Source organism: Chanos chanos, chromosome 6 (genome assembly GCF_902362185.1).
Source record: "Chanos chanos chromosome 6, fChaCha1.1, whole genome shotgun sequence".
In the NCBI taxonomy this organism is placed as follows: domain Eukaryota; kingdom Metazoa; phylum Chordata; class Actinopteri; order Gonorynchiformes; family Chanidae; genus Chanos; species Chanos chanos.
The window spans coordinates 21209258-21228661 of NC_044500.1; the positions used below are offsets into that span (position 1 = coordinate 21209258).

General features: G+C 42.4%; 1 protein-coding gene across 2 annotated transcripts in view; it reads left to right on the top strand.

The window, feature by feature from the left end:
* The window catches only part of nbeab (neurobeachin b), a 253431-nt gene that overhangs the window by 88101 nt on the left and 145926 nt on the right, over positions 1–19404 (top strand). For both annotated transcript variants that reach the window (XM_030776247.1, XM_030776248.1), the window contains exons 14-22: positions 9724–9803; positions 10924–10986; positions 11674–11771; positions 12008–12100; positions 14696–14804; positions 15231–15312; positions 15908–16031; positions 17109–17301; positions 17767–18729. In XM_030776247.1, the coding sequence (XP_030632107.1) occupies positions 9724–9803; positions 10924–10986; positions 11674–11771; positions 12008–12100; positions 14696–14804; positions 15231–15312; positions 15908–16031; positions 17109–17301; positions 17767–18729 (1805 nt within the window). The remainder of the gene's footprint in view (positions 1–9723; positions 9804–10923; positions 10987–11673; positions 11772–12007; positions 12101–14695; positions 14805–15230; positions 15313–15907; positions 16032–17108; positions 17302–17766; positions 18730–19404) is intronic.

Sequence of the window (19404 nt, forward strand, 5' to 3'; positions counted from 1 at the left end):
CATCAAGGGGTTTGTGCACCGCAACCATCAACCCTGGAATCCATCTGTAAATTTCTTAATTAAACAGTCTGCTCAAGTCCCAAAGTGATATTTGCTGTCAGTGGATTTAGATTCAGTTGATTTAGATTCAGTGGATTTAGATTCAGTTGATTTAGATTCAGTGGATTTAGAGTTGTTTGTCTGGTTTGCATCTTGAACCAATGCACAGATAAAGACTGAGAAGTATGAACTGAGGAGATTTTTAATGGCCCCTGGACCACCTTCCTGAATATACCAGCCTACTGCAAGATCCTCTTCCCTACTTCACTTTAGAATTTTCTCATGGCCACACTATGTCCTTCCCTCCCCCTAATATTATACCTCGTAACCATATCTCGCATCCTTATGGATCTCCATGGACCTGAGAGACCCTTCAGCTGTGCCACACGATTCCAGTCTCTGGATGCAATGGTGTGTATTTGGATGCACTGCTTCTGGCTACTCCTGCAGCTGTGTGAGGGGATCTCTGTCCACAGTGAAGACCGCCTGTTTTGAAATGGCGCCTTCATTATTGTTCTATCTCAAGGTCTGTATGAGCTGTTTCCCCACAACGGCCGCCAACTTCTTTTGGAGAGAGTGACCAGGCATCCAAGGTCTCCATAATTCATTCAGATGGCATTGATCGATCAATAAATGCTGACCTAACTCATATGCTGTTAGGAGTTTCACACTTTTCACGCTGGAAAATTATAACAGCACAATTTGTCCTTGATCCTCTGTGTTGTCCCCTGTGTTGTAGAGTTGGTGACAAATCTATCTGCAGATTTTTGTGAGTTCAGAGCACTGAAGCTCTGAAGGTGGACCTCATGTCCATCCCAGTGCCTGTGGAAAACTCATCCAGTTGTAAATCTTTTGTCCATCATCAACAAAACACAAGCTAGAGCTGGGCACTGCATAAAAAAAAAAAGAAAAGAAAAGAAAGAATCATGTTATTGTATAATTTCAGTTTTGGATGGTAACAGTATATGTTTTCTTAGGTATGTATATAATGATCAGAATTTCTTGTTTGATCGTTATAATCTGTGGCAATCCACTGATGATGTGCATGCTGCTGCTCTCCAGAAGCCCTTAGATGACATGGCATTTCCTGTTAGCTCTGCCAGCATGCGTGCCTGGGAAAACTGGTATGAGACCTGACAAACGATGGGAAAATGCTTGCGGCCAAACCTTAATCCTGGGAATTACCCAGAATATTCCATGGTCAAAATGATCCTTTATTTTCTTAGTTTCATTTCACCACTATAACACTATTAATGAAGTTGTACATCATGTTGCTCCCCGGGGACGGCAGTATGGAATACACATTGTTTAAACTCAAGCAAGAACACGGCTCATGCCAAATCCTGCTGAGTCAAATACTGTCACAAGAATATTTTACATAGAGCACATTCACGTGTTCTTATTCTGCCTACTACCACTGAAAATACAAACTGCTGAAATCAGGAACTACACCTGAGTAGAGGCGACTCTTGTAATTAATTATCTTCCTCTGATTTACTCATGTTTTTCCATTATTTTGTTAGTTTTTACATACCCATTTATATGTCCTGTTTTTATGTAACTATTTCTTGCTTTTTATTTTTAATTAAAAATGCCTGTGAGCTGTATTAGTCTAAGTGTACTAAAGATCCTCCATTAACTTGGCGGATAAATAGCTATCCTACTGGCTTGTGTCTGTGGCTTGGGAATCCCATTCACCTCAGATCAATTTGTTCTTTTTTTTTTAATGTGAGTGCTTAATGCGAGTCTAATGGTCTTGTCAGAGGTCTGAGTAAACCACTTTTTCACATTGAACCAGGCTGTTGTATGCCAATATGGTTGTTGCAATGGACAACAGGGAACGTGAGTGACATTGGTTATGTTTTGAATGCTGGTTATGTGTGACAGGTAGGACATTACTGACTTTCCCAGAGGTACTGTAAGAGTGACAACAGAAACTGGCTATTTCAGGGCATAAAGTTGATAACAATGTGTTTTGGTGTAGGGTTTTTTTTGTGTGTGTGTTTGTGTGTGTATGTCGTTTATGATTTTATGTCATTCCTGTCACCTTCTGATACCACTGTGTTATTTTAAATAAGAGAGTAACAGCTTTGTACCCTTCAGCTCTTCCTAACCAAGAGCACATGGTCAGGAAATGGCTTGCCACCACAAATGAAAAACAGAGGAAATCAAAGCTAAACCACTAGGTACATGACCAAACAAGCAAAGCACATGCGTGAACCCAGTTTTATTTATCTGTTGAACAATATCACTGATTTTTATATTCTCAGTACACCTTTGACTGTGGTTCACCAGCTAGAGAAAGAGAGAGGCTGGTGTGTACTCTTATGTAACAATGTGGTCACTGGCTTTTCAGTGACACACACTCTGTAAGAAGGGATCAGTAGACAGAGGAGCAGAAGGCCTTTGAGGAGAACATGTTCAGACAAGTGGCCTTGCTAGATTGGCCTCCAAGCACCTCTGACTTCTTCTCCTTCTCTCTCTTGATCCTTCCTCATCTCTGAATCCCGTGTGGAGGAACACAAATCCACATGAATTAATAACTGATGAAAGCCTTTGACTGGTTCAGAATCTGGAGCGGAGTGATCTATTTATAGACCAGGTCTGCACTGGAATATTCTTTATCCAACTCCTCCTTCTTAAAGAGCTCTAAAAAGGACTTTTTCTTCTACTCTCCACTTCTCTTTCCCTGTCTTTCTCTCTTCTTCTTTTATTAAGTAAGACTCTTATTTTGGAGTTTAACATTTTCCACTTTAGCATTATGTACCAAAGCTGGCATGCCCTCAGACTTTTTGGGCATGATTTCATATGAAAGTCTTATGAAGAACCACGAGCCAATCTAACTGGGAGGACTTTAATCTTCCTAATTGGGAGACTGAGTGCTTTGCTTGCTGACTAACTGGATTGAAGATATTGAGAACACAGCGTGTGGGGTCAGACTGGCAGATAAGCTTGGAATTCTCATGACTGTTGGATTTGACCAAGATTAGTCAAGCTTCCTTTATATTCACTGTTAAAAGATCATGTTTGACAATCTCAAAATCAGTGTCAAACTAATTACACCAGTGTTATGACCTGTGTGTTGTTTTCAATGTGTGACAAAAAGAAATACATTTTTGAATCAGAAAACAATGTCAAAGACCCTCACAATGACACTAAGGATCTGCTCTCCTGAAAAGATGCTGCTGATTTATGGTATGCAAAGGTGTGAGCAAAGTGGTAAAACTAAACAGAAAAAAAAATGGTTTTGGTTGGATGTTTTTTCTGTGTTAACAATTAATGTGCCACTGGAGGCATTTCTATAAGTGAGAACCACCCATGTGCTGTTGTATATGTGTGCATATGTTATACGTTTGATCTTGAATTGATCTTTAGTTAAAGTTATAACTCATCTCAAAAATGCTTATTAGAGGGGTGGGTATGGAGATGATATGATGGTGTTATTGGACATTAGAGGGGTGGGTATGGAGATGAGATGATATGCTGGTGTTACTGGACATTAGAGGGGTAGGTATGGAGATGATATGATATGCTGGTGTTACTGGACATTAGAGGGGTAGGTATGGAGATGATATGATATGCTGGTGTTACTGGACATTAGAGGGGTGGGTATGGAGATGAGATGATATGCTGGTGTTACTGGACATTAGAGGGGTAGGTATGGAGATGATATGATATGCTGGTGTTACTGGACATTAGAGGGGTGGGTATGGAGATGAGATGATATGCTGGTGTTACTGGACATTAGAGGGGTAGGTATGGAGATGATATGATGGTGTTACTGGACATCAGAGGGGTGGGTATGGAGATGAGATGATATGCTGGTGTTACTGGACATTAGAGGGGTAGGTATGGAGATGAGATGATATGCTGGTGTTACTGCTTATTGCAGCAGCCTGATCAGATCACCTGCAATTAAACAGTGAGTGGCCAAGAGTTTCTTTTTTTTCTCTTCAAACAAATTAGCCATCATTATTCATGCTTTTATGATATCGGCCCCACGGGTGTTTCTAAACTGCGTTTGAAACACCATCCTGATACAGCTTCTTGCAAAATCACTCCAGTTTCCACGTGAACCACGACTCCCAGGGGCCTTGCTTTTGTTATGTGGCATAGTTTAATGCTGAATCAGCATGAGCTGCTTCATTGTCATTGCAACTTATGTTATTTTTCCTTAATACTGAGCTGATGAATGATGCCTTGGATCATGGTATACACAGTGTCCCTGTGACCCAGTGTCTCTGAGCAGAGCTGCACTCATGTTGGCTTAACAGACCGCCTTAGCCTGCAGGTGCTGTATAAGAGTAGAGCTGAAAATGTCACACACTGTAGTTTCCAGTCGCCCTCTGCTCCAGTTCTGATTATCAGTTATATCATGTCCCTCACTATGTGCTGTATTTGTTGTTGTTGGTTGGTGTTTTTGTGTGGAGTTTTTTATGTGGTTGTTTGAGGGGGTGTTGTTGGTTGGTGCTTTTGTGTGGGTTTTTTGTGAGTTTTTTTTTTTTTTGCTCATTGCTTGATGAAAACGTAGCCTTGTATACAGAGAAAGAAAATGAGGTGGAATATAGCAAAAACAAAGGTCTTCTGTCTAATTCTATCACCATACACAGGACAAAACAACACAGCAAAATTACCAGGTACATGCCCCATTTTCTCATTATCCACATTTAATAAATACATTAAAACAACAACAATAACAAAAAAGAACGTGGAAGTGATCCTCCTTGGGGAAGGGGAAACATTTGACACCCTGTCAGAGAGTGTAATGCTGTATTAGTGGTGAACAGGATTAGTTATGTTTCTGAGGCCTTCTGAGTTTAAGCCACACTCAGACTGCATTCAAATGAGATCTTATCACATGAGACGATGGAAGCAATGCTACAGCAGAGCAACACAAAGAAGACATCTCATTCATGAACCTCTCTCTCTTTATCCCCCTCTTTCTCTCTCTCTCTCTCTCTCTCTCTCTCTCCCACACACACACACATGTACACACACACACACATGCACGCTTGCACACAGGCAGACACATGTTCACACACACACACACACACACACACAGGCAGACACATGTACACACACTCACGCTTCCATGCATGCACGCACACACACACACACACACACACACACACACACACACACACATGCCGTGAGGAGACGATTATAAGAATGATAACCTAGTCGCTGGACCAGCTGTTTGTGAAACATGGGCACATTTGAGTTAATCCCTTCATGAGTATGAGTACACAAACACACAACTTCTTTACACATCACATAGGGCAGATGGAGCACGCTTAGTCAAGACTTCATGAAGTATGTTAAAGGAATTCATCACGTGTCCTGACAAAAGGTTCATTCTGAGAGTCACTTCTTATCCATTGATTTATCCTTAATTTGTCAGACTGTGCAGTCGGTTTTGTTCTCTTCTCCTGTGAAGGATGGGTAAAGGAAGAGACAGCCAAGGCTCTAATGAAGTGCTCCATTATCGGGACAAAGATGTGCCCTTTTGAGACAGCAGACTCTTCAGGTAGACACTTTGGCTTCCAACAATGAGACGTCTTTTTCAAAAGGTGTCAGCAAATAGAGAGAACTCACGGAAAATGAAAACCATACATTACCCCAGCGCTGCATGTCTCCACGGCTTCACTCACACACAGCCGCTGCTGAACACAAAAAGACCATTTCCCACACCACACACATGCACACACACAAATACAAATAAAAACGCACAGGTCACATTCAACACTGTCTACACATGAACAACATATGAGAGCTGAAAGGCGGACACATGTGAAACCACATATAAAATATCTTAAGTGTGGTGCGTCTGTGAATACATTTAATAATATCTTTGTATGAACTAGCATAAAGCACAGGCCTCAGACAGTGAAAATGACTGAGAAGCCACAGAGACTTTTAAAGACCGCTTTTTTTTCCCCCGTTGAGCATGTGGCAGAGAAAGCTAGACATTTTTCTCTGTATATAGAGAAAGTCTGTAAAAGTCTGAGGTCACAGAGAAAATGATTGGGGAATGGAGATACAGGGTGGAAAAATGGACTCAGTGCTCCCTCATCCCTCATAACCTCATTTCTCCCTCAGAGCTTTATGCAGTGAGCTGACACTTTCTCCATGCCAGGGGAGTGGTCTGCCCTTCTCTCTGCTCTGTCCGTGTGAGTGTGTTGGCTGCATAACTCAGTGGTTATGGGATGCAGTCAGGCAGAAAGTGTTTAGGAAATGCTGCGGAGCGGTTATGAATTGATTTTTCTCTGTGGTAAATAAACCTTATGTAAGATGACACACCTGAATAACACATTTCTCATAATCTCTCTCTCTCCCTGGTTTAGGGATGGTTTTTAATTCCATATCTCTACAGACTCCAAATTTCCCTAACTGAACACTGATTGCATCTATACAAAGATTGTTTGTATCAGTTACCTCCAAAATGATGTCCAGCACCAAAGTAATGTTCAGCATGACCAAATTTTTCTTTGATTCTGATGCAGTCGCTCACAGATACTTATTAACTCTTTGAGATCCTCAATATGATCTGTGTCAGAATGAAGTGTCCTTAGATGTGTTTTGGAACAGTGATTTTGAAAAGCCCAGGTGTGGGGCAGTTGACTGAGAGCAAGTATTGTGCTAGTCAGCTGGACCAGTTTGTCTTATGGATTTCAGCCTTTGGGGTATCATGGTAAAGCCTGTTTTTAGTTCACCTTCACTGATGTGTTTTGAGGCTGTTTCTGAGTCAGTGTTTGACCTGGGTTAGTGGCAGGCATGTTCCCGACCAAGTCAAAACCCCTAAAGACTGGTATAAATACAATACAAAACAAACTTAAAACTACATCTGTCACGGCTGGTTGAAGAGACTGGATGCATTCACAGGTTAGGCTCACTTTATTTAAATCAAACATAGGACAAAAGACCTCCAGGATCTACAGGATCACAGATTCAGGCTTCACAACAGGTAGACAAATAAACCAACACAAGACAATACAACTCCACACAAAAACCAAGACCAAAACTAGGAGTACTTATAAAGACAAGGCAAGACTAAACTAACAAGACACAGGTGGGACTAATAATTAAACTAAACTAACTAACTTAGGAGACCTGGACATAACACAGATCTTAACAAAACTGGCCACTAGAGGGGGAAAGAGAGGACCAGGGAGTGAGTCCAGATCAGCAAGTGGGGACTATGTTGTGAACTTCAGTGGAACCTTCGTGTCATGGAATATAAACATTAGGCATTTAAAATCCAGGATCATGGCACAAGGTTAACAAACAGAAGTTGTCAGGTAACTCTGGATTTTCAGAAAGTAAGTGATGGATGCAAAGAACACACTAAAGACTGATGTCCCTAACTGCTATCAGGGCAGTTATTAAGGACTCCAAACCACTGAAAAAATTCCACAGGCAATTACAGACATCACCAAAATGTACTTTTAGATTCCACCTTCATGCTAAATAATGTGTGTAGGGTTGACAGAAAAAAAGCATTCACTGGGACCAACCACCACTTGAAAGTGTCTGGCGTTTGCACAAGAATGTTTGTCCTTGGATTGGATTTTTCTTCTGTGATCAACTGAGAGAGAAATTGAGTTGTTTGGCTCTGCAAACCTGTGGAGACTTTAGCACAGGAAAAAGGGATGCTTCTTCAGAAAATAAGCCCACACTGCATATGTGTGTGTGCGTGTGTGTGTGTCAGTGCAGGGACCTTGCTTTTCACTGACAGTATGTCACATGGTGCTGTCATATGCATGGCCTCTTATGGAAAGTGACACAGAGCTGATGGTTTTAAGGGAGAGTGGAAATGAGTGGACCTCAGCGGACAGTTTTTAGCCCATGAGTGTTCTGTGTATCATGACAGCAGATATGATCCTTGTTCACAAGAACGGAGCATATTCAGCAAGAGTAAGACCTCTTAACCATATGCTCCTCATAAGGAGAGCGTGTTCACCTCTAGTCCTGCATGTCTCTTCTCTCCGGTGACATGGAGAGAGGAGGCGCGGGCTGTGGAGGAGGAGAGCTCCTGGCAGCTGTGCTCCAGGGGAGGACTGGTTTAATGAGTTCCCGGCCACAGTGATGGATGGCCTGCCACTGCAGCCAACCTGTGACCTGGCCCGGCCTGTGACGACGAGTGCCGGCTCCCCCCGGACCTGTCAGAACTGCTCTTTTCCTTCATATGCTCATAACGACAAGCAAACTTCAGTCTGCCACTGCTGGAGTGCCATTATCTTCAGTCCAGTGTGTCACACAGCGTGGCCTCAGGAAGACAGTGCTTGTTAATGAGCTCTGTAAACCTCAGCCTACGTTCTTACACTCAAACCACTCTGTAAAACTCAACCTACATTATCACACTCTAAGCACTCTGTAAACCTCAGCCTACATTATTACACTCTAAGCACTCTGTAAACGTCAGCCTACATTATCACACTCTAAGCACTCTGTAAACCTCAGTCTACATTATCACACTCTAAGCACTCTGTAAACGTCAGCCTACATTATCACACTCTAAGCACTCTGTAAACCTCAGTCTACATTATCACACTCTAAGCACTCTGTAAACCTCAGCCTACATTATCACACTCTAAGCACTCTGTAAACCTCAGCCTACATTATCACACTCTAAGCACTCTGTAAACGTCAGCCTACATTATTACACTCAAACCAGGGCAGCACTGGACTGTACTCACTAAACTCTGGGTTTGAGCCAAATAGAGTACTGCTTAGAAGACTACAAACTGTGAACTACTGATTTAATGTAACAATGCTGATTAATATGAGTGCATCTATCTATCTATCTATCTATCTATCTATCTATCTATCTATCTATCTATCTATCTATCTATCTATCTATCTATCTATCTGTCTGTCTGTCTGTCTGTCTATGTACTAAACTGAGTTGTTACTGCTATTACATGTAAATTTGGCTATAGGTATAGACATAGCTACGAAGAGTGGGGCAGTGTGGGGTAATGTTCTTGTCTGTGAGTGGGGCAGGGTGGGGTAATGTTCTTGTGTGCGAGTGGGGCAGTATGGGGTAATGTTCTTGTGTGTGAGTGGGGCAGTATGGGGTAATGTTCTTGTGTGTGAGTGGGGCAGGTTGGGGCAGTGTGGGGTAATGTTCTTGTGTGTGAGTGGGGCAGTATGGGGTAATGTTCTTGTGTGTGAGTGGGGCAGTATGGGGTAATGTTCTTGTGTGAGAGTGGGGCAGTATGGGGTAATATTCTCGTGTTTGAGTGGGGCAGTATGGGGTAATGTTCTCGTGTGTGAGTGGGGCAGTATGGGGTAATGTTCTTGTGTGAGAGTGGGGCAGTGTGGGGTAATGTTCTGGTGTGAGAGTGGGGCAGTGTGGGGTAATGTTCTTGTGTGAGAGTGGGGCAGTATGGGGTAATGTTCTTGTGTGTGAGTGGGGCAGGGTGGGGCAGTATGGGGTAATGTTCTTGCGTGTGAGTGGGGCAGTGTGGGGTAATGTTCTTGTGTGTGAGTGGGGCAGTATGGGGTAATGTTCCGGTGTGAGAGTGGGGCAGTGTGGGGTAATGTTCTGGTATGAGAGTGGGGCAGTGTGGGGATGTTCTGTAGAATGAATTATGGGCCAAAGTTAGCGTGACTCTTAAATTCAAAATTTCACTGAAGTTGTCCTCCACTTGTGTTTCTTTTTCTCCACTCTTTTTCGAGCAGATGGACCTCGACCGTCGGTGAAGGAGATCACATCTCTAAGGGCCTTCATGCTACTCTTCCTTAAACAACTCATCCTCAAGGTAAAGAGCTACAGCTCATTCCACACCATACCTGTGGCATTTCCCTTCAGACACTCTCTGATATGCAACATGAATACAGAGTGGGGCTGTCTCTATTAAGGTGATGAGAGTGTTCGACATCAGAGATGTTAAAGAGATATCATGGTGTCATAATATCTCATAAGACCTGTTTAAAGCATTATTGGTTTGAAATGTGTTTTTCCATGGTCTTTCATTAAATTATATGAAAATGTATTACTGCTTTTTCCCTTGTGAACAGGCATATTTTAAGCTTAGTTTGAATTGTTTCTGTTGACAGCCTCAATCCCTAATGCCCAAAATTGATATTCAGAATAGCTTGATTTGTTTGTCTTTATGACCAGAATTAGTTCTGTGGAAACGAAAGGATTATCAAGATTTCGATGGTTCACGCTGCAGTTGGCATTTCCATGGACTGATATGCTATTGTCTGAGATGTATGTTGAAATCATAAGAGAAACAGTTAACCACACAATTTATAATTTAGCAGCTTCATGCTATTTTAGCTCTGTTTTCACAGTGCTTTGTGAGGCGTGGCTGTTATGTCTTGAGCAAATGCCTTTAATAACAGTGTGAACAAATGCTACAGGGATAATTAGCTCAGTTCTCGCGGTGGCAGTAGTTGTGTTCGTTAGCTCCCGGTAAGTGCAGGGACGCAATACACCCAAGTGTGGCAGCATCCATACACTCTCATTATCGATCCCAACGACAAACCAAGGCTCACGTAAACCACAATTACCTCTCAATCTGTTTCTGGTTACAGCAGTTAAGGCAATGCTCTGTTCTCATCTGAAGTTCTCAAAAGCACTGCAGGAGTAAAGACAGCTCGTGTACCCTATGGATTATAAAAGTCTTAAACAATAACTTGGCCCAGCCGGTAGCAAGACTCTCAAACGTTCACCCCTTCAGGCTTAGTGTCGGTGTACATTGCTTAGGGTGTGAGAGCTCTTCTGTTTACATCCGTACTCTTCCAATTAAGTGAATCTGGAATTGTCTGGAACACTGACTGAAATTGCTTTATGCAGTTCTGCATTTGAGCAGAGCCTTTGCTGTGGTGTGCCAGGTTTTTAATGGGATTGTGTTGGAATATCTTTTCCCTCAGGACAGAGGTATTAAGGAAGATGAACTCCAGAGCATTCTGAATTACCTACTAACAATGCACGAGGTTAGTCTCTGCCTGCCTCAACCCTCGCATTGGAAAACTGAACAGGCCTACGTAGTTGCTTTTTTCTGTAGGCTTAGATGTATGATTCTTTTCTCAGGCAAATTGTAATGGTCCTCCTTTTATGATTAATGTTTCTCCACTGGAGAGATTTCACTGTAAGTTTCTATTGAATTTTGTCTATTAAATTATTTCCTTTACCTTTATATTTTTCAAGTTACAAGTTTATTTGCCATTTGTAAAGGTGTCGATACATATATTTGAATGAATAAAATAGAAGAACACACTACAGTTTACAGATAACTGAGTGATATTAACAGTGTGAATGCATGCGTATTGTATGAACTGAGTGAAATTAACAGTGTGAATGCATACATGTTGTATGAACTGAGTGAAATTAACAGTGTGAATGTATGCGTATTGTATGAACTGGGTGAAATTAACAGTGTGAATGCATGCGTGTTGTATGAACTGAGTGATATTAAGAGTGTGAATGCATGCGTGTTGTATGAACTGAGTGATGTTAACAGTGTGAATGTATGTGTGTTGTATGAACTGAGTGATATTAACAGTGTGAATGTATGTGTGTTGTATGAACTGAGTGATATTAACAGTGTGAATGTATGTGTGTTGTATGAACTGAGTGACATTAACAGTGTGAATGTATGTGTGTTGTATAATCATTCTCAGGATGAGAACATCCATGATGTGCTGCAGCTTCTGGTGGCTCTGATGTCGGAGCATCCCGCCTCCATGATCCCCGCGTTTGACCAGAGGAACGGCATACGGTGAGTCTCCAACACCCCGTAACACAACGCCAAATGACTGGTTCAGCTGAAACTCGTAACACAATGCCAAATGACCAGTTCAGTCGACACCCTGTAACACAACGCCAAATAGCCAGCTCAGCCACAGTACCAGTACACCCTTTTGAACAGAACATCAGATTTAGGGAAACTCACTATATCCCAGGGTGATTGAGCCAAGAGTTACCAGTTTTCATTTCCTCTAAATATATTTTTAGGGTCATCTACAAACTGTTGGCTTCCAAGACTGAGAACATACGTGTCCAAGGGCTGAAAGTGTTGGCTTATTTCCTCAAGCATTTGGGACACAAGTGAGTATCTGCTTACAGCTTTCTCTGTTCACTGTGCCACATAGAGATATTTGTTTTTCAAAATGTGCAAATTATAAATCATGTGACGACCATGCATGATTCCCCCCACCCTACCCCACCCTTTGCTCACCAACATCTCTGGAGACATTTTTCTTTTTAAAAAGCTCTTAACTGAATCTCATATGCTGTTGACTTAGGAAGAAAAGATTCGAATCAATGCAAGGTCATTTCGTACCTTCTGCACTTTACATTTTGTATGTGTGCATAAGCAGAATTTTGCTTCTATGCCTTGAATCAACTGAAAATGAGCTTGAGTTGGCTGGGTCACTATTTTGTCATTATTAAAAAGGAAACTTGAGAAATTCAAGAAATTCTTGATAGTTAATTTTGTAATACTGTTTTCTTAGAAGTTCTCTCTAAGAAGTTAAACAGACTTTTTTGCCTTTCACTATTTTGACCAAAACAAACACAAGTATAATAAGCCTTTGCTTCTAGTCCAAACTGGAAAAAGTTCCTGTTACATCCCCATGAGTTAGGTCTGGGGACTGTGGGAGGTAACAAAAAAGAACTTTAAGCGAGGGAAAAAAGATAGATGGGAAGCGGAAATACGCGAGTCGTGAATTTATTTATAAGTCAAGAAAAGAGAAAATAAAGGGTTACAACGAAACCAAAAGTAATAACCAAAACTACTTCCTCCACGCTGCACACTGCGTAATCGCCGTCATCCAAAGCAACAATTCAAACACACAGCATAACTGCTGTAAACAGACAATAGAATACACACAGAGAGAGATCACTGTAATAGAGAGTTACAATGCGCGCGCGCACACACACAGTGTTCACACTGCCGGCTGGCCCACTGGCCCTGTTTATAGGTCTCCCCAGGACTTTTAAAACAGCCGGTTCCGGTGAACAATTAAGCACTGGCGCTGTTAACCACTCATGGCAATGGTGAGCACAGGGGAGGGCGGTACCTGGAGAGAGACATAAAAAAAAAACACCACAGCTGTAACAGTTCCCCAGACATTTTGATCTCATTCTCTCTCTCTCTGTATTTCACACACACACATGCTCACACATGCACGCGTACGCACACACACACACACACACACACACACACACACACACACACACAGTTCTACTTGGCTCTCTGTCTTCTTTTCTGTCTGCCCAGCACCTCATCCTTTTCCCCTCTCCTGTAGTACAGTGAGCTCGCTGTTTTCCTAGGCCGGTGACAGGCGTTATTCTGTATCATTTTAATAAAAAGCATAACCATGGAGAGCTAGTCAGGAACAAAAGCAGCCTCATAGGCCGATCCAGATATTTTGGATATGTCGATCTAGAGACTTCCTTGTTTTTGCAGGATTAGGAAGTCTCAATATCCCAGTCAATTCTCTTTTTGACGTAGGTTTCTGCATGTGGTGATTTGTGTAGTTTGATGTGATTAGTGTTGCTTACTAGAAACCAGTTAGTGATTATTCACCAGATCCTTGCCTACACTAAACCAGTTTGACACCAGTCATGATTAAGTTACTTCTGTATGTAATCTAGGTCTTCTGCCTCTGAAAATGGACTGCAGTGGTTTAAGTAACATATGTAATTTTTAATATTCAGAGTTTATGTGAGGTTCATATTCTGTTTTCAGAATCACAGCTTGAGTATTGCAATCAGAAATGGGTTTTTTTGTTTTTGTTTTGTTTTTTTCTCAACTGCCAGCGTTACTGTGAGGCAGAGGTGATTCATATTATTTGTGTAAACTCTGAATGAGTCTGAACCTCATCTGAAACATAGCTCTGTGTTTTGTCAAGTCACCAGAGAATGTGAAAAATACTCAAACTTCAACACAACAACATAAACTGAAATTTGCATATTGTTTTAACTGTGCTTTGGCATGCTGTCACATTAGACATTATGGCATTGGAATCCTTTCTGTACAGTGGAATGTTAATAAGCTTTGCAGCCATTGGTTTATGGACAGTAACAGAGCTCCGCTGGAGCTTTGTCTGGTGAATGACAGTTTATGAATCATCATTGCCTTGCCCTTTCCTTTCATCTTCATTTACATATTTATGTGGCGAGATGTAAGTCAGTATGCTCTGTGTGCGGTGGAAGACTGCTGAATGGACAGTTTGCTGGCTTGTTGAAGTACAGAAATGTTGCTGCTTTTTTTTATAAAAAAGGTCTAATGTGTTGGAGCAGTACCTTGCTGTTTTATAGAAGAGCAGAGGCAGTGGTGAAGTGTAAAGTCAGGATTGTGGGTGGAGGTTCACTCCACTGCTTTGTCAGAGAGTTTGTCATTGTGCTGTCCTCTGTGTGCCTTACACAGCAGCGTCAGTGTAGAAGAACTGTTCATTACGCCGTGTAGGTCACATACACTTACAGCAGGTGGCAAAGGTCTGGTACTGCCAAACTCTGTGTCTGTCACCATGTGTTCCTGCTAGCCTGACACACTCTACTCTCTGTGAAACTGTCTTCAGAAGCTCAGAAGATATGTGTGTGTATGTGTGTGGGTGTGTGTATGTATGTGTGTGTGTGTGTGTGTGTGTCCGTGCATGCGTGTGCGTGTGTGTGTGTGTGTGTGTGTGTACTTGACAGGAGGAAAGTGGAGATCATGCATACACACAGCCTCTTTACTCTGCTTGGAGAGAGACTCATGCTGCATACCAATACTGTGACAGTAACGACTTACAACACTCTCTATGAGGTAAATTCATCTATTGTGACTCACACTTTGTGAGGTAAAGTCATTCACTGTGGCTTACAACACACTCTATGAGGTAAAGTCATCTACTGTGACTTATAAAACACTCATTAAGGTAAACTCAATCACTGATATTTGTAACACATTCCGTGAGTTCAATTCATACACTCCGTACCAATGCTGACTTACAGTACATTCTATGAGGTAAAGTATTCACTGTGACTTACACCACACTCTATGATGTAAAGACATTCTCTGTATACTCTGTAAGGTAAACTCATTCATTTATGCATTATAATATGTAGTTTTATTCACAGACTTTCATGGATCTAAGAATCAGTTTATTATCAGTTATAATATATTATTGTAAGTTTGTCATTTATTCTAACCTTCCAGATTCCTCAGTCTTTTCTTACTTTTTTGCATTAGATTCTGACGGAGCAGGTCTGTACTCAGGTGGTCCACAAACCCCACCCTGAGCCTGACTTGACCATGAAAATCCAAAACCCAAGTGAGTCCATTTTTTATGATTCATTGTGTAATTTCAACCTCTTATGGCTGAATGCAAGCAGGTCCAGAGTCTATGAAAGTGAAAGTATAAAGAATTGTTCCCCTGCCTGGAGTCGAACAGAGAGCAGCAGATTAACAGTGCTTCAGCCTCTGTCACTCAGAGCTCACAGACATGAGAGGTTCATTACACTGATTAGTTCTGTTTTATCTTAGACCAGTCATATGATGTGCGGACTTGAGCATCATTCGCGTCTCAGTGACACTGTCTGTTGGCTGGTGGGCTGGTGATGTCATTGAGAGTTTATGTTGGCAAACCAGCATCTGTAGCTCAGTGATGTCACTGATCGTCTGTGTTTGCTGACCATTGTGTGTTGGTCATTTATGTCAGTGAGCATCTGTGTTGTTTGGTCAGTGTCTGTGAGTCAGTGATGTCACTGATCGTCTGTGTTTGCTGACCATTGTGTGTTGGTCATTTATGTCAGTGAGCATCTGTGTTGTTTGGTCAGTGTCTGTGAGTCAGTGATGTCAGTTGAAATGTAGGCACTCTGACATGTGTCTCCTCGCTCTGATTGGTTGGTTATGTGTGTTTTCACCAGTGATCCTCAAGGTCGTGGCCACGCTACTGAAGAACTCCACGCCGAGCACCGAGCTGATGGAGGTGCGGCGGCTCTTCCTCTCTGACATGATCAAACTTTTCAGTAACAGCCGTGAGAACAGACGGTGAGGGCAGAACTTTCTCCTCCTCTTTTTTCTCTCAAAGCCTCAGTTCAGTTCAGCACCTCATTAATGCATCAGAGGAAACTGAAGCATTGTTCACCAGAGATGTGCACTGTTACATGGACTCCCTCTGTGTCTTTAAATGTATACTGTGTGGGTTTTTTTGTTTTTTTAGCAGACATTTTGATCTCATTCTCTCTCTCTCTCTCTCTCTGTATTTCACACACACACATGCTCACACATGCATGCACACACACACACATGCTCACACATGCACGTGCGCGCACACACACACACACACATAGACACACACACACACACACACACACACACACACATTGCAACAGCTCTACTTGGCTCTCTGTCTTCTTTCCTGTCTGGTGTCAGTCAATCTTTGTGTGGTGAAGGCTTCAGTAGAGGTCTGAGTGACACTTCATTGTCAGTGTCATTAAGACTGTAAAGAGAGTCTCACAAATGCCAGCCAGGCAAATGCTTTCACACCTTGCATTATTGTATTACAGCTCATCTCTGCTTCCTGAGGGACACCTGAACAAAGCTTTTACCTCACCTGTAACATATGGTGCTGTATGACTTAGGGTTTAATCCCAAAACACCCTACAACCCAGATTTATATTTAGATAAATGAGTTTACCTTATTCTGGGAAATTGTTCCCTCACAGGACAAGGCCAGTATGCCTGTGTCTTCCGCACCATATGCAGAGCTTTATGTGTGTTTCACAAACTTGATGTCTGTGTTAACAGACATTTGTTCATTACATTTGTGTTTTTTGTTGTTGTTGTTTTTTGCATGAGTGTTTAACCTGTTTCACAGCTTCACATACCCTTGTGACCAAATACATATTTAAATAGTTTGAAAAAGTATTGCATTCAGGTGAGCTCAGATTTAAAAGCATCAGACATCAGAAGTGCTAAAAGAGAGGAGAGAGGAGAACATGAGAGACCACTTTGACAGGACCAAAGTTTAAGACAGTTCAAATACCGAATTTGTTTGACCCATGTGCAGAAGACAGACAGATCTAAAGTCAGTGAATGTTAACATGTTAACCCTCTGTCCTACAGTTGTCTGCTTCAGTGTTCAGTGTGGCAGGACTGGATGTTCTCGTTGGGCTACATCAACCCTAAGAACTCAGAAGAACAGAAGATTACGGAAATGGTTTATGACATCTTCCGTATCTTGCTCTATCACGCCATCAAGCATGAGTGGGGAGGCTGGCGTGTCTGGGTGGACACTCTCTCCATTGCCCACTCCAAAGTAAGTGTCCATACAGGGAGCGATTTCAAACCAAAGGAAATGCTTCCCTCTGCTGGTTAAGATGAGAACTGCTCCTGCATCTGTAGTCAGCCTGATTCAGTTTTACAAGAATCTTATTGTGAAAGGAATGGGAAGCCTCCATGAGACCTACTCAGTCATCACTTAAATAATCATAAAACATGTGTCAGAAGCTACTGAAGATAAAAGGCTTTTAGTCCAGGGCTGAATTATCTTTAAATACATGTTGTTTGACATTTACAACCTGTTTTCTGGGCTATTCATTTTTAGTAATGAATACAGTGTATGACAGCTCTTTGTGTTGCCTTGGAGAATGCACTCTGATGTTAAATGACAGTTTTTATTCCTAGATCATTGAAACTGAATCACAGACCATAATTCCCTGTAATTGCGAGCCTGTCTCAACTAACCAATCGAGGGTTTTTGCCGTTTTCGTCTCTCTGCTAGGTGACATACGAGGCTCATAAAGAATACTTAGCCAAGATGTATGAGGAGTACCAGCGGCTAGAGGAGGAGAACATCAAAAAGGGCAGAAAAGGACTGGTCAGTACCATCTCTGGCCTGTCTGCCCAAGCTTCTGCTATCAAAGGCACCTTGGAAATGGATGACAACTCTCAGACCCAGACCCCTGAGAGCGAGGCAGACTACCCAGACACCACGGACTCTCAGCACTTGCTGGCTGAGGCCAAAGGTCTGGATGGGGAGAGCCCTGTCTCAGGAGTGCGCGTCGAAGTCCATGACCTGCTGGTGGACATCAAGGCAGAGAAGGTAGAGGCTACTGAGGTGAAGCTGGAGGACATGGACCTTTCTCCAGAGACCCTGGGGCTGTCAGAGAATGGGGCTCTAGTGGAGGTGGACTCCCTTCTCGACAACGTTTACTCGGCCGCTGTGGAGAAACTCAACAGCAACGTCAACAGCGTTTTGGTGCCCAAAGCCAGCTTGGAGGAGAAGAACCTCCAAGGTCCTCTGATTACCCTGGCTGATGAAAAGGACAGTGTATCCAGCAGCACTGGGTTTCTTTTCAGCAAGGTTACCACCTGCCCTGGGGACAAAATTCTGCCCCAACTAGTGCCCTCACACTCTCTGTCGCTGGGTGGAGTGGAGTCCCAGCTCCACATCCATGCCAGTGATGACTTGAGTCTGTTGGCTCACATGACCAGTGGGTCAGAGCTGACCAGCAGGTCTGGGGTCCTGGAAGACTCTTCTCTGGGGGGTTTCACTTCACTCTCTGAGACAGACTCAGCAGTAAAGAGCCCTGAGCAGACAGAGGGCAGGGCCACAGAGCGAGAGACAGACACAGCAGGAGGAAAGAACAGCACAGACACTGTCAGTGGGGTGTCAGATACGGAGAAGTCTGATGATGACAAGGACAAAGAGATGAAGAAGATCCAGACCACTGCTACAACACAGGTGCTGCTCTTATCTGAATCTAACAGACTCTAAACTCTGGAGTTCACAGACTTAACTGCTTTGTAGCTCACAGACTCTTAGCATAGGAAAGCTCTGCTCTAAAGCTAACAGACTCTAAATACAGGTACTGCTCTTCACTGGAACTAATTGGCTTCAAATGCCGAAAGCCAAAAGGGTTGGAAATGGCCTAATCATCAGGATATTCCTGCTAAAAATGTCAAATCATGTTAAATATTGATTTTTCCATGGTTCAAGCCACAGTACAGAATACAAAACGGAGTTCAGAAGCTCATAGTAATCAGTAAGAAGCACAGTCTGAAATGCAAATCATTTGATTATTGAACAAATGTTAGTATATTCATCTTCCTCCAGTAGGGCTCCATTCTAAACCAGCACACAGAGACATGCTTAGTGGATTGGCAGGGATTGGAGATTTGCACAGACATGAGTCTCATTCATATGGATCTCTATAGACATGGAAAACCATAATGATGTCAAATTATACAGTTGGCAGCAGATAAATAGTGTGTGTTTATTTACACAGAGATATTTAGTCAGAAGTGTTTGTATGCATGGCGGCTAGAAGTCGATCTGTGAGTGTATGTCAGAGAGGTGTACAATGGCTCCATAAATTCATGTGATTCACTGAAAGACAATGCAGCCCCCAGTACAGAG